The sequence below is a fragment of the Plutella xylostella genome, chromosome 18, assembly GCF_932276165.1.
Source record: "Plutella xylostella chromosome 18, ilPluXylo3.1, whole genome shotgun sequence".
In the NCBI taxonomy this organism is placed as follows: Eukaryota; Metazoa; Arthropoda; class Insecta; order Lepidoptera; family Plutellidae; genus Plutella; species Plutella xylostella.
In genome coordinates, this window is record NC_063998.1 from 8789985 (window position 1) to 8805164 (window position 15180).

The 15180-nt window shown below is 37.3% G+C and overlaps 1 protein-coding gene across 7 annotated transcripts in view; it reads right to left on the minus strand.

Annotated features, from left to right (window-relative positions):
- LOC105396640 (disheveled-associated activator of morphogenesis 1) overlaps window positions 1–15180 on the minus strand; it is a 102931-nt gene that overhangs the window by 31801 nt on the left and 55950 nt on the right. For 5 of the 7 annotated variants that reach the window (XM_048627397.1, XM_048627396.1, XM_048627393.1 and 2 more), the window contains 2 exons: window positions 10707–10865; window positions 642–770 (listed from right to left, as the gene is read on the minus strand). In XM_048627397.1, coding sequence (XP_048483354.1) covers window positions 642–770; window positions 10707–10754 — 177 coding nt within the window. In that variant the 5' untranslated portion in view covers window positions 10755–10865. Of the gene's footprint in view, window positions 1–186; window positions 315–641; window positions 771–6765; window positions 7170–10706; window positions 10866–15180 lie in introns of those variants that run through there. The other 2 variants (XM_048627398.1, XM_048627399.1) reach the window with 2 other exon arrangements.

The following is a 15180-nucleotide window of genomic DNA, read 5'->3' on the forward strand; positions in this document are numbered from 1 at the left end:
GAGTGGAGACCACGTACCGGCAAGCGCAGCGTTGGGCGGCCCCCCGCGATATGGACGGACGATCTAGTCAAGTCCGCGCGGAAGCACTGGTTGTGGACAAGATGGAAATCATTGCGGGAGGCCTATTTTCAGCAGTGGACGTCCTATGGCTGAGATGATGATAATTATGTAGAAAAGTAAACTCACCACCAGCTCGGCGAACTTGGCGTCGAGCTCGTCCGGGGGCGGCATGGGGTGCGCGGGCGCCACGGCCTGCAGCGCCAGCCAGCCCTCGCCGCCCACCACGCAGTACGTAATCTCGGGCGGCGAGTCATAGTGTATACAGGGTGTTGCAAAAAGGGTACTCTAAGCCGAAATATACATGTGCAGCTTGGTGTATCTAAACCCGAAAATTAAATCAGAAAATCAACATTCGCCAAAAAAATATATCCAATTTTCTGATTTCATTTTCGAGCTTAGATTAACATGCTGCCCACGTCGATTTCGGATTAGTATACCCTTTTTGTAACACCCTGTAGGTAGGTATAGCAAAAGGTCTTTAGAATTACAAAATTCGCCAAAAAAAATCATTTTCCATAGGTTTCGGCTTAAAATACCCTTTTTGCAACACCCTGTAGACATAGTAAAAGGGCGCTACTCACCACCAGCTCGGCGAACTTGGCGTCGAGCTCGTCCGGGGGCGGCATGGGGTGCGCGGGCGCCACGGCCTGCAGCGCCAGCCCGCCCTCGCCGCCCACCACGCAGTACGTGATCTCGGGCGGCTCGTCATTCTGCGGAAGAAGGATGAGGGTTAGTCTAGAACTATAGTATTTTCTGGAGCGAACATTAGCAATTAACAAAAATTAGCAGCGTCGCCCGCTTGTCAAATCTGAAGTAACGTGTATGTTTGAGAGGCGAGCGACGTTGCTCATTGATTGTTAATGTGTCTGTGGTGATAGGGTTGCCGGTGTGTAAATGAGGACGGAGCATACGGGTGTGCAGCGTCGCACCGTAAGGGTTTGACATTGTAATTTAGACAGTCTACAACGCGGACTCGGGTGGGTGTAACAAATATGCACGATGAATCGCGCACATCATTGTGAAATTACAAAATTAAAAATGTACTTACAACCCGCGCAAAGTTTCTAGACACCTGGCCCAAAAATCTACCCCTCTCCCCTTTCCCCGCGCGAGGCCCCGTTCTCGTCCTTTTGTAGCGTTAGCATAAGCGAGGAAGAGGAATATGAAAGTGACATGTCTGTTATCGAAGAATTATCAGACGATTAACATTTACCCAAAAATAATAAAAATATTTATTATTTTTGGGTACTTACAATCTAAATCATCACCAAAAACAATTTTTGTGCGCTAACGTCTAGCACCTATTATAAAAGGTACATCTACTTAGCGACAATATACTTTATCTGGTTTGAAATAAATTGAAATGGTGTTCATATAAATTTAGGAGCTAGGCTGGCTGAGCTGAAATCAAGGGGATATGTACAAAGGTTCCACTCGAACACGAACTACAGGAACTTCACCCCCTACGAGAATAGAATAGAATAGATATAAATTTAGTTATAAATATAGTTTTTTTTCTACAAATATCGACCTTACCGCATTCACTAAAGATTATATCACCTAGACAGTGAAACAGTGCTTATCAAAAATATAAGCGCTGTTTTTCCGGGCCGTTTTTCGTGTATTGTTGGTGTATCTTGGATAAATATGATCGAAGGATAACCAGAATAATTTCAAATATCGGGGCGCTACATGTATATTATGTTTACGTTCACACAACAATTTTCTTTATAAAATTAGTTCCATTAAAACTGCGCAGTATGGCGAGGTTTATTATTTTTCTAGCCGAGCTTGGTTATAAAAATACTGATAGCAAAGAGGAATAAAAGAAATATTTTTGGTAATATCAATATTACTTTTTTTACACTTAGTACTAAAGACAAATGTCATTTAACTCAGGTGTCTAGTTATCTCGCCCGCCTTGTAGGTTTTTTTTACGAACCTATTCTTCTTACAAAAGAATTATAAAATAATCTCTCCTTAGTTAGAAAAACAACAGAAATACAGTTTAATTTCTTATGAACCCTCGACAAAAACAGACAGGGCTTTACCCGAACGTCGGTCGTGACCATTCTTTCCGTATAAAAAACAAAACAAGTAAAGTAAAAGGAGATAAAGGGGAAAAGTTTAAAAAGCACTCACATTACCAAACCAAATTATACCATATTCGGTTAAATACAAATTAAACCATCCTACAAATCAACGAGTCGAGATTTAAGACGTAAAGATAAAAATAAAACGAGGAAGCTCTTATTACCTGCCGTATAAGGGCCTGACCACCGCAACTGGAACCATTGTACGGTAAAGTATACTTCGCGACAACACGGGGGTCACTCTATGTAACGAAAAAATAACTTTTCGGAGCACGATTCTATCTCGTTGTATTAAACGTACCGATTGCACGACAACTCTCGTTTGTTCGTTTCTCTTCAGTATAGAGTAACCTCCAGCCCCCGACTTACGAGCTTGTATTCGAGAACACTTTACATTGGTCCCAAGTTTGGCGCTACTTGCCATAAGGAAATGCAAAGTAAAGAAGTTGTCGCGAATGCTATTGGTCAAGTGTAGATTTGGTTAAAGGGTTCCTTCGTTATTTATTTTCTGTAAATCTTCAATTATTATTAGTATTCTTTTGGAACTGATAGTCAGACGACTTTACATCAGCAAAACGTTTTAAGATCTATGTATAAAATAATTATTGTTACCGTAACAGAATGTTAGGATATCGGTTTCATTTAATATGACGAAGCTTAGAGGCTACTTGTCTGGACAGTTAGGGCCACTTGCAGAAATATATTAAATCTAGATTTAGTTGGACAAAATTTATATGGACTGACGTTTCTTAAATCGAGATTTGACACTAAATCTAGATTTAATATGTTTCTGCAAGTGGCCCTTAGAGGCTGACAATTACACTCACGGGCAAAGAAACAGTTAAACAGTTCCACTTACAAAATACTGACACCAAATGACCAAAATTTTTTTAAACATTAAGGCCCTGTTTCACAATGGCTACCTGTGAGATAAAATACATGCTGTCACTCTCTGTTATTATTTTTTTGACAGTGACAGCATGTGTTTTATCTTACAGGTAGCCACTAACCAGACATTGTGAAACAGGCCCTTAATAGGAAATTTTACTAAAGTCTTTACGTTATTAGTTGGTAATAATTCCGATGCGCCGTGTAATGTACTCAAATATTCCAGACGGCGCCATTAAGTTAGTGTTTTCCGTTTAGAAGTAAATTGTTGCTTTTATCACTGGAACTTTTTCATTGCCCGTGAGTGTATTGATCTCAGTAGCAAATCCTTTCACCACGGTGAGAAACCCTATCCAGCTCAGGTGTTTATTAACTTACGCTTACTTACAACATGATTTTATCTTACAATGTGTGACTGTCGAACCCCAAAAATTACGTTAAAATGATTTCTTCGAAGTGACGGAACCACATTGGAAAGGAACCGCAATTAAACAGTTGATTGACATATAGTAATCAGTGATTAATTGCTCAATATAAATTGTGATGAATGAAAGCTGTAAATTGTTGAATACATAAGTAATTACACCTGTAAGATCTCTTTAAACAAACAAGGACCTCCCATTTTATATTTCATACCCTACCTACTTTACCTACCTACCCTTTTTCATTATTTCTATGTCCTTTCAATTTGGTTGTCTGGAAGAGATTACTTTTAGTAATAAGGCCGCCGATTGTGCTATTTATTTTCTGTTCATGTTTGTAATACTGTTTCTTTTTGTGTGCAATAAAGAGTATTTTATCTTTATCTTTATCTTTATCTTACTTTTGAGTCATTGACCGTGCTAAAAGCCACTGAAATCCAAAACCAATAATAATTGTTTATATTAACTAACAAACTAAAATATTATGTACGATACTGACTACTAAAGCATACTTTCACGACTAAACGTAAACTTGAAAAGACTTAACAATGTGTATTTTAGATAGTAGAACACAAACAAAGTCAGTGTCACTTGTTCTACGGAGATTACCCACTTTATCATATGTGTAACAGCCAACTAGTGAATATTTGTGCTTCAAAATACATAGTTAATTCTAATTTATCTATTTATTTAAGAGCGATACAGCAATGTTTTTGATGAAGTCACGTTTCGTTTTAATCAAGGATTCGTAGAGGATGTCTCCTTTATGGCTAGTAGACCAATGTCTATATTTGTAAATCCATTATATATTATTAATTAATAAATCAATTACGCTAACAGTCAACGTCACGCACAAATCAAGATTTATTACGCATAGCAGTGCATTGCTGCTCGGGTAACCACTTTCTATTCGCAACTGTATGTTGGAGCGCCGATGTATCACACATACACCAACACACACTAGACATGCACCCTTTGGTGCAAATTGGTTTCTTAAATCTAGATTCAGTGTCTAATCTCGATTTACGAAACGGTAGTTCATATAAAGAGAATGGCCATTTCTCTATGGCGCTATGACCCGCCAGAGCAGCCATTGATGAAACATATACTGATGTGTAGGACTACAGTATATCCTGGTGTAAATTTTATTATTATGAGGCATGGGAGAACGAAGATATAGGTGCTGAAAGATCAAGTCTTTGTACTGACTAGATGTTTCCCTCATACTAAGTTTTTTTTTAAACGTGGTTTAGATTTTTTTAAATATTTTTCCTTCATTTAGAACACCTTTGTCATTGAATAAAAATAGGTTTGGTTAGTGGCTACAAAGCGGGTCAGATTTGGCCATTCTCATTTATGGATCATAAATCGAGATTTAGCACTAAACCTAGATTTAATATGCTGGTGCAAGTGGCCCTACGTACGTTGGAAAATATAACTAAAACTATGTCACAGGATTTCAACCTGAGCCGCGTCTGTTCATACAATGCCGCTGAATGTTAGTCACTTGTGTAAACAATTATTTAGGGTACCAGTGTTGTGTACTAAATCATTAACCTATTGATAATTCGGTTAATTTAAATAATTTGTAGTTACTTAGTAGCCGTACCAACAAGTGGAATTTCCTAGATTCAAAAGCCTATTTTTTTAGGGATAACCCGGTAAATGGATTCTACTAGGTATACTAATGGCTGATAGCTATAAATTTACAGTAATTATCTTAATTTCAATAAAAATTATACGTCTCGACAACTATGCATTATAATTTATAATAGAACCGATAAATTAACCTTAGCATCGGATTTTTTCTAAGATGGAACTGCTTTTTATTTACTTATAACAAAATTAAAAACAATGTCAAAGTTATTTTCATTTCTCCCAATATAAAACACAGTCACACATGCACATTGCACACATCCTTGCCTTTTTTGTCGGTGTTTACAAAGATTCAGCAAGAAGAATTCCTCTTAAAAACATCACAGATTGTTTACGACATTATGACCATAAACATATATGAGCTGTCTTCGCGCAGACGAGAGGTGACCGTGTCCCGTGAGTCACCAGCTTGTCACCAGTCACCACATTGTCTGGGAGGGTAACGCTGGCTTTGGAAAAACGAGTGGATGAGAGCTGTCATGCAATCGGTCAATTTTATGTAACCACTAGCTGTTCCCGCAAGCTTCGCTTCACCTTAAAAAGTTTTCCCGTGGGAATCCCAGGATAAAAAGTAGCCTATGTTCTTTCTCAGGGTCGTCATGTATACCAAATTTCATTCAAATCCGTTCAGTAGTTTTGGGGTGAAAGAGTAACAGACAGACAGGCACAGTTTCTTTCGCATTTTTAATATTAGTTAGGTCGTTTAATAAAGAGTCGTGGTTGGCGCAACAGCGCTCCAAAACGTTAGTTGGAGTGATTCCACCGGTCCCAGGGCGATCCTTGATCTGCAGAATGGGTGTAGCACGAAATACGCACAATATTAAGTGTTTTGAACGCTACAATATAGGGTTGGAAGAATAACTTTACATTTTATTTAATTAAAGTATTTTAGGCTTACATAAAATAATGTAAAAACTAAGGAAGTTTGTATAAATAATATCGACAAGAGTAAGTACTTGAAATAGTATAATAATATATAAATAAATGTCTAAGTTATCTGCTTTGAATATAATCATGTATTGTAATGTAAGAATCAAGTATCAAATTACGGACTTCTCAGACAAGCACTTATACAGATAAACTTCATCATCAGCCTAAATATCGTAGGTATGTATTATAACTAGCATGGATAAACGATGAAGGAAATAAAAAAAATAAGGTAAAAAAAATGACTATCCAGCAAAGTACTTACTTATTTGTTATACTTTCCCTATAACACGGCATTCACCAAAACACCACAAGTAAACGAGATAACCCTACAATGCAATGCGAGTGTGTATTGTAAACGAAAGTGAATCCGTCGATGATATCACTGCCGTCTCACTTCAATGCACTGATTTATTTATGCTCTGAAATGGGCATCTTTATTAACCAGGTCTGATATTTTATGATGTAGATTATTGAAGGAAGATTTTACGAGGACAATAATACTCGTATTTCAGATTTTTTTACACACACCGACAATAATATGCCATGTCACCTTTCAGATTTTCCCATAAAAAGACTGTCGAAGTTGAAACACGACTGCCGACTGTATACATATTTGAGAATCTTCTCTTGAGAAGAATATAATTAATCAACAAACCTACACCTAAAATACTCTCCATAAAGCAATAATCACAATAATTGTTAGCTACAATACTCACATTCCTCTTTCTCCGTTTGAAACTGAACATGCGACACCTCTCCATAACAACAAAACAATCTGTGCACTGTTTACTTTAACGATTAAAATTTATCACAGCGACATCCCGTCATAAATACCTATTAAGAAAATTACAAACACAGACGAAGAAACAAAACGACTTGACACTGCCACCGACGCGTACGACTGAGTGCAATTATTGCAGCAACTATCTATCCATCCACGTCCATTGTCCACACATCGCATCGCGCCACTCGGCCAATTAATGAACCGAACGCACGTTTAATAACATCTATTGTCAACTAGAGACTGAACGTAAACTCTTTATCCTGTACATTCGTCGGTTTCAGTTCAGTAGTATGTTGTTATAGGTTTAATTAAACGGGGCTACTCAGGGTAGGATGTTGGGGCCACTGTTTTTTCATATTTACAGGACAGCTCTGCTTGAAAGTGGTAAGGCTTCTATTTATCCTGCAGTTTTGATGGGCAGTATGTATATGCCAACTTAGAGCTATATTTAAAAAAATGTTATGATAAATAAAATAGAAGGGAGAAACGGACAGAAATTTCCTAACAATATAGATTTAATTTGAAGTATCAAGATAGCTTTTGAACTTCGTTCCAAATGTCAAAGTCAACAGTTTTGGGCTTGCGTTGCACAAAAATTGGTTCAGTACTGTCGAAAATAGTAGAACATCTGTAATTGGTATCATTGTAGACCCCGTCAGTTTTATTGAACCTATTCAATCAATTATTGACCCCCTAAACTGCACCCTAAAATACAACAAACAACGCCAATCAATACAATGATTAAACTGTATCTACTTATCACAATGACCTTTATTCAATTTGGTCCTCAAAAGAGTCAACACAATATTATTGAAGTAGTTAATCATGTTAAACCATCCTTTGTTTCAATCGCTACCATCTAAATAAATGTATAAGGTGTACCTATCTAAGCATTTCGTTGAGCATTTTCCACTAAGTACCTACTCTGCTGTATAATATAAAACATTGTAGAGTATTATGACTATCTAGGTAGTTTATAAATGTAATAGTATGTATGAATTTTCCAATTGAAAATCAATTTCCCGTCTGTTCTTCGATTCCTTATAAATAATTTCACTTGCAGCAAAAAATAAACTATTCCGCAGCGACATCCTTAACTTACCAGAATACCGAATTAAATCTTTGCCCAAACATGATGTATCTCTCCCAAAAGGGTTTCAAGATGCATTGTCTGTCACTTTACAGATTGACGTCAGTCGTTTATAAAAAATAACGATAAAACAATGATCACATAACTTTCTCGGTTGGTAATTTTATTAAATTATTCCCGTGGACACGTGGGCCCATGTGGCGAATCTTCTGATGATAAATATGCGCATATCGCCCGACATATTGGCCCGGCTTTCCACGACAACGGGTTTTTTCTTACTCAAAAACGTGGTCGTACTATAGGGATGCCTCTTATTGCATCTTAATTTGGCTTTCAATGTTTTCATATTTTTTATTCGTCTTCTGTGTCTGAAAGAATCTAGAGTGGCTCTAGAATAAGCCAGTCATAAATACAGCCGATACTTTACAATTATATATTAACTAGGTGTTGTGTTTTAGTCATGATGGTTGGTTGGTTGGTTTAGTCCAACTAACTGTTTAAGTAGGTAGACCACGAATTGATTTAGGTCAAGAGTCAAGAAAAACCAGAAGGGTTTGTTTAGTGTCACTTATTCTCATTGCCTATGTAATTCAATATTTATGTCAATCGTTTACCACAGTACAGTGTTCTGTTTATAATATATTTATCATTGCCATCAAAGTTACAACTCAACATAATATGAATGAATAATTTAACGAGAGTGATTTTGAACTTGGCATATTTGTGTGAGCTCGAGCTGCGTGCATCCCAGTTGTTATTATTTCGTCCGCATGCATAATTCATCCGCACTGTTCGTGAGCACTTGTGTGATAATTAACATAATTACGACATACCTATACGTACGTTCATAAAACGTAACAAAGGTATGTACGTATCTGTTTTCTTTTAGATATGAAATCGTTTAATTTTTATGTTATTTATACTTTTATTAGCTGTTCTCGCAAGGTTTAATTATATACTCATACAATAGCTATAAATAAGAAAGAAGCAGCCCTAAAGAAAGCGAAGTAAGTAACGTCGACGGAAGAATCGGAAGTGAAGATTGTAAAGCAATTTTAAACAACTTACTATAATCAGAAATAAACCTGTGGAACAACTTATATTGGCCGAGAACTTTTAAAAGCATCTCATAAATTATCTCAGATAATAAAACTTGTAAATGAACCCCGACGTCCGATGGAACTATTAAGATTCTTTGAAAGTTTTGGAAAACATTTTGAAAGTGTAGCTAAATGGATGATTTATAGGATTGAATTTCACCATCAGTGTTATAAAGATTAACAGGTTAAATCTTAATAGGTTCCATTTACTTACAAGTACAAACCTATACTAATATGTCTAGTGCAATCCACTGTGGCGAAGGTAAATTACATAAATACCAGATTAAATAAAATGAAAACACCGATAACGCAAAGTAAGATAAACCCTTTATGCAAAACCCTATGTGCATAATGTATATTGATTGAGAAACCTGCAGTTCCTAACACTCGGTCAGTAGAATAGGGAAAGTGGACATCTGATCGAGACAGCTTATTGACTAGAAGAACGTAGAAAATGATTCTCGCAAAGTCTTACCTTACCTATAGGAATGCAATACATGCAATTGTAAGTGAAGATGAAAACAGAGATATTAGAGCAAACGCATAAGTAATGACACTAATAAGGTTTTTACATAGGGTTAATACCTTGCTTGATATTACTGGAAATAAAGCCCTTATAAGTTGACAATATGAAACGTTCTAGCTCAATAGAACAATATTAAATTGTGACGGAACTAAAATTCTTCAAGCAAATTAACGTATAAGGATGTAGATGATTGAAACATTAAAAGTGTATCTTTTGATTAGTATTTTTAAAATTCATAGATAAATTAGTCTTATTTTTATTATAATCTATACTAAATATTTTAATTTAATTCAAATTATGATTGATACCATTTAAAATCCATATTTATAATGTTGTATTAGAATAAACCGTATCAATAAAATAAAAACCTTGAACTTTTCTATTGATTTACTTATTAAAAAAAAACTAGGAAAAAACCTCATTTAAATGGCTTATAATAAATCAAGCTGCTTACTGTGATAGTGTAGCGATTCCGAGATAAAGTCCAGGGGGTTCACTCTATCTTACAAAAGACAAATATTTCATATCATGTTGAGGTAGTTGTGATGGATGATCAAGGATCTCCCCAAGACGGCACCAGACGGCTCACTCTAGCTGACAAGAGACGAGTTTCAGAATGTTACTGCGCTAACAAATCTGCTGTTTACAGATCCCGGATGTGAAAATAAATATGAAGTAGCTAGCTGTATGTGTACGTAGATGATATTTAAACGAATGATAGTATTAATCGTTCCAAACAAATTACAGTAGCTAAAAGGACGCTTGCTAAACTTGATGCCTTGATCTCGAGCCACCGCGATCATCAGATAAGATTACAAGGAGAGAGCATGTTATCAAAGAAGCAATTTGACATTTACCACGGCGGCGCGGCGTTCTGCATCTGCATACTGCATAATCGATGACAGATTTACCAGGAGGATTAGTCTAGCTTTACAGTCGTGATAAAATGCTCTCTCGTAACCTTATTCGATCTTCTGCTCTAGATGTAGCTAGTGCTAAGTGCTTGTCGACAATAAAAATATATTGTGTCTCTTGTAGGAATGGGTCATCGAAACGTGTGTGGTCAATGGCGTGCACAGTTGCACACTTCCAATACTCCTACCATGTTACACAAGTTATCACAAACTACCAGGATAGCATAAAAGAAAACAACTCACGTGAAAGCACGGGCACAGCGGCCAGCGGCGGCGCAGGGCGTGCGGCATCTTCTTCCTCGGGGGGTCCTCGGCCGGGGGCTCCTCGCCGCAGGCCCAGCGTACCAGGCGAGCGCGGGCCGCCTCCGCCGCCTCCAGCCCGCGTGACCAGTCCGGCAGACCCTGGGGAGGAAGAGAAGGTGAGGTTAGTAGGTGTCTTTTGTGATGATAGAAGATGAGTAGGTTATGTACATCTGTGGAAGAATTCATCACATTACGGGGTGTAAAGTGGAGCCCGCTTTGATGTATTGATTGGTCGGTGAAAAGGACCAAGGGAAGAATGTCGAGGTACTTATTGGGTTATTTTGTCAAGCAGCAGACGTAATCTGATGATGCCCAAAAATAAAGCAATATTATATACATAATTATACGTACAGGTACGTTTGTGAGTGATGTTATAAATCAAAACAAATACTTAATGACTAATCTCTAACGTAACGTCTTAAAAACCATTAATGCTAAACAGCGCTTAGCCTTACAGCTCGAAGCCTATTAAGAAGTCATCGTCAATCCTATAATCGCATTAACTAATGCACCTATCAGTACCAGTGAGCCAATCCTATTACGATACAGACGCGTGCGATTAGCAGCTAAGCGGAAAGCGTCAGTGAAACTGGTCATGTTTGGGTGCCAGTGAGTCGCAAGAGGGTTACTATACCTTGGCAAAAAAACGAACGTACGTACACAGATAACATTGGAACTTCGTTCTTCGTAACGTAGAAAGACCCCGGGACGAACCTTAGTCCGAACCGGTGTTTCCTTGCATTGCTATGACGTAATAGAAATGCTGATGGTAGATTCTGATGTAGCTGACATATTTCGGCAGATTTATAACTGGATTGATGGCTCTATAGTAATTTATTTATTTGTCATCAGATTACTACAATAGTATTACATTTACCTAAAATGCAATCTCTATGTTGAGCTCTCCCTGGATTTATTTAGTTATGCTGTAAGTTTTCAAAACCCCTTGAATCACTTAGGTATACATTTATTTATAACGAATCTTTGAGACGATTTTTAGAAGCGATTTCGTAATTCAAAACTTCAGGAACTCAGTCTAGACAGTTTATCTCTCCGGATATAGATTTTAGACGGAGATTAAAGTTAGTCATTTGCTAAACGGAAATGAAACGACGACGATCCAATTTAATAGATCAAAACATCTGCCAATAAGAAAAACATAAATAAATACTAGAGACGCGAGGATAAAGCTTGCTTTCATTATAAATAGATTATGTATACTATATACTACATAACACGAGATTGTAAACTTATCTAAGCCCAGCCAATCAGGAAGCATACACGATAACATAACTTCCGAAGTTATTTTCTTAGCTAGAAGGAAATTGAAGCAAACTCGAGGCAAGCTTGGACGTTGAAGCATGGACTCGGTAGAAGGGTGTTACGTATTTAGATGTATACATGTATACGATACTTACATTAATAGCAATAAAGTTACAAACCTGTGATCAGAGTTATGAAATTAACATGAACTTCATTAGTACTCGAAGTACTTATTGATATACATACTCGTAGTAGCTTCATAGAACTAATTAAATATACGTGTACTTAAATTAAATTTAAATTATGTTTACTTTTGCTGAAAATTTTACTCATATTATTTTATGTACTTTACATCATCATAATAGTTGACCCAGTTCAAAACACCTTTCGTTATAAAATAAAGGTTATTATTACAACTGAAAATATTGGAACAAAAATTGTTAACCAGATTAAATGATTCGAGATGCTACAAGACACTGGTCCAACATCAATCCAACGTTACGGTTACCACAACAACAAATTATCTGAGTCTTTAAGCTTAATAACAAAAATTACATTGATCTTTATTACATCAATTTATTTCAGGATTCAGCGTGATTATGATTACACCAGAAGTGTATTTCGATGGAACCATTTTACTTTATTACCGTAAAGCAATCCATCATTGTCTCAATATTTTGAAATACTTTATGGTATTCTCGTTTTCTTTTATTGAACAAAATTTATAGTATTTTTGACATAGTTAAGCCAATCTTTTCTACTTTTGATACTTGAGTAGATTACATCAAAGAATGCATCCAAGTCCATATCCCTGATCTAATTCTAGAAGCAATCTCATGCACGCCCCAAAACAGAATCATTCCTACGTTCCTCAGTTTCATCACACACAGGCTGTATTGTTCGCTTGAACTTTACAAGCGTTTAATGCCAAACTATTGCGAATGCACCATACTGGCGGGTTACTCTATACCGACGAAAAACGAACGAACGAGAGCTGTCATGCAATCGGCACGTTTACTACAGCGAGATTGAATCGTAGCTCGCGTACCAGTGCTTCGAAACTTAGTTTTTTGTCATATAGAGTGACCCCCTGATATGGGCCGAGATAAATAATCCCGTGAATGGATCACCATTCGATTCAACGCCGGGTTATCAGTGAAGGTGTAAATGAAATTTATGATGGTTTAGATCAATTGAATGATAGTGGTACGCATTAAATTGATGTAGATCGCGAATTGGTGCGTTGTGAAGGGGCAGTTACGTCAAACATGTAGGTACCTTCGTAACCTACCAAAAGAAAAACGAAATACTTAGGTACTTACATACAACCATCAAAAAAATAAAAAGGAAAACAAATCTGCTAAACGCAAAGTGGAATACAATAGTAAATCTAGATAAATATATTTTTGAATTGTGGATAAGAAAATACCTAAGGCCTTGGTCTCCTATTTGCGCTGCGGGTCGCGTCAAGTGTCACCGCCGTAGGCCGCGTCGCGATGCTCATACATCTACGCGCCAAACGTCGGCGTGTGAGGGAGACCGCGTCAGTACATTTCTATAGTGAGCATTGTGACGCGGCCCACGGCGTGACGCTGGACGCGAACTACGGCGTAAATAGGAGACCAAGGCCTTAGTATGCTACTACAAAGGGCGTGTACCTATCGAGCATTATAATAACATAATATATATTTTTTTTATATTACGAGGTACCTACCTATCGTTAGTCCCATTCAATATCACTTTACTATGGATCTTCATAGTCGTGCTTATGCTTAGATAGCTTATGTATGTATATGAACAAAACGTTAGAGAGTAAAACAAAAGTAATTAGTGAAGTGTAACAAATCCTGGAGATAGGCCATGACGGACACTCGATGTGTGGACTTGAATAAATAAATAACATCAACAACGCTTTCTTCGTTACTGACCTTTATACAGGCTTTTTAAATTACCAAAACATATGTTTTTAAGAATACAAAATTACGAATACAAACACTTGAGTTGAGAGAGGCTTATATACTTCCAGAAGTGCACGATTACAGCCAACTCAATAGCTAAAGCTAATACGGACTTTTTTAAATATTACTTTCCACAAACAAAACAAGGAAGTAACAAAAAGAAAAATAACAATACTTATAATTTTAAAAATCGAACCACGCACAAACTTTCCTGACACTGACCTCCTTCTCCCAGCACCTGATCCAAGTGGGCCATTAGATCGAACATCGCCGGCGCATGGCACGTACTAGGGGGGTCACTCTATATCACGAAAAACAAACGAACGACAACTGTCGTGCAATCGGTATGTTTAATACAACGAGATAGAGTCGGGGCTCGCGCAGCGGCGCTCCGAATCTTTGTTTTTCGTCAGTATAAAGTAACCCTCTAGGTACTCTGTGGATCGGCAATACGCACACCAAACTGGGTAATGGTGAAAGTAAAATCGTCGTTTGTTTTTATTTCGTCCGCAACAGGATGCGTTGATGTCATTGGGTGCACAGTGAAACCAACTGACCGACGGTAGGTAAACAGCCAGGTCTCTACCAAACGATCCATGGCGCTCCCATCGATGGAACGCGATAGATCGTTTGGTGGAGACCCGGGTAATGAATCTTACGAATGATTGACAGAATTATGGCGATAATAATGGAAGACGTGCAGAAAAGTCGCAGGGTCAAATGAGTTGGGTTGGGATAGCCTAAACTGAAACCTAGGTTTCAGTTTCGTTTTAGGCTAAAATTACAACCCACCTAGCTAGGTGTCCCATCTACAACTGTAACTACTTAGGATAGTATGAAAATGAATGCCCAAATTATGGTCTGTATCCATGAGCACCTTTAAAAGATGCTTCAGAATTCAGTATTGGCTTCACTCTGCTTTAAACATTATTCCTACATAAGTATATTAGATAATTGTGCAATGTGTGTAAGTTCTGCGTAATTACCTAAGAAGCTACCTTTAAATTATTATTTCGAAACACTGATATTTTGAATTTGGAATACACGCTGCACATCAATCTTGGCCATCCCACGCTTTGTCATTTAAATTTTAAAGATTCGATCGATAACGACCAAATTGTGCGTACAGTGTACACCAGCACGATAAAGGGCAAGCAGTTGAAATTAGACTCCTACTGCACTAGTATTAAAAT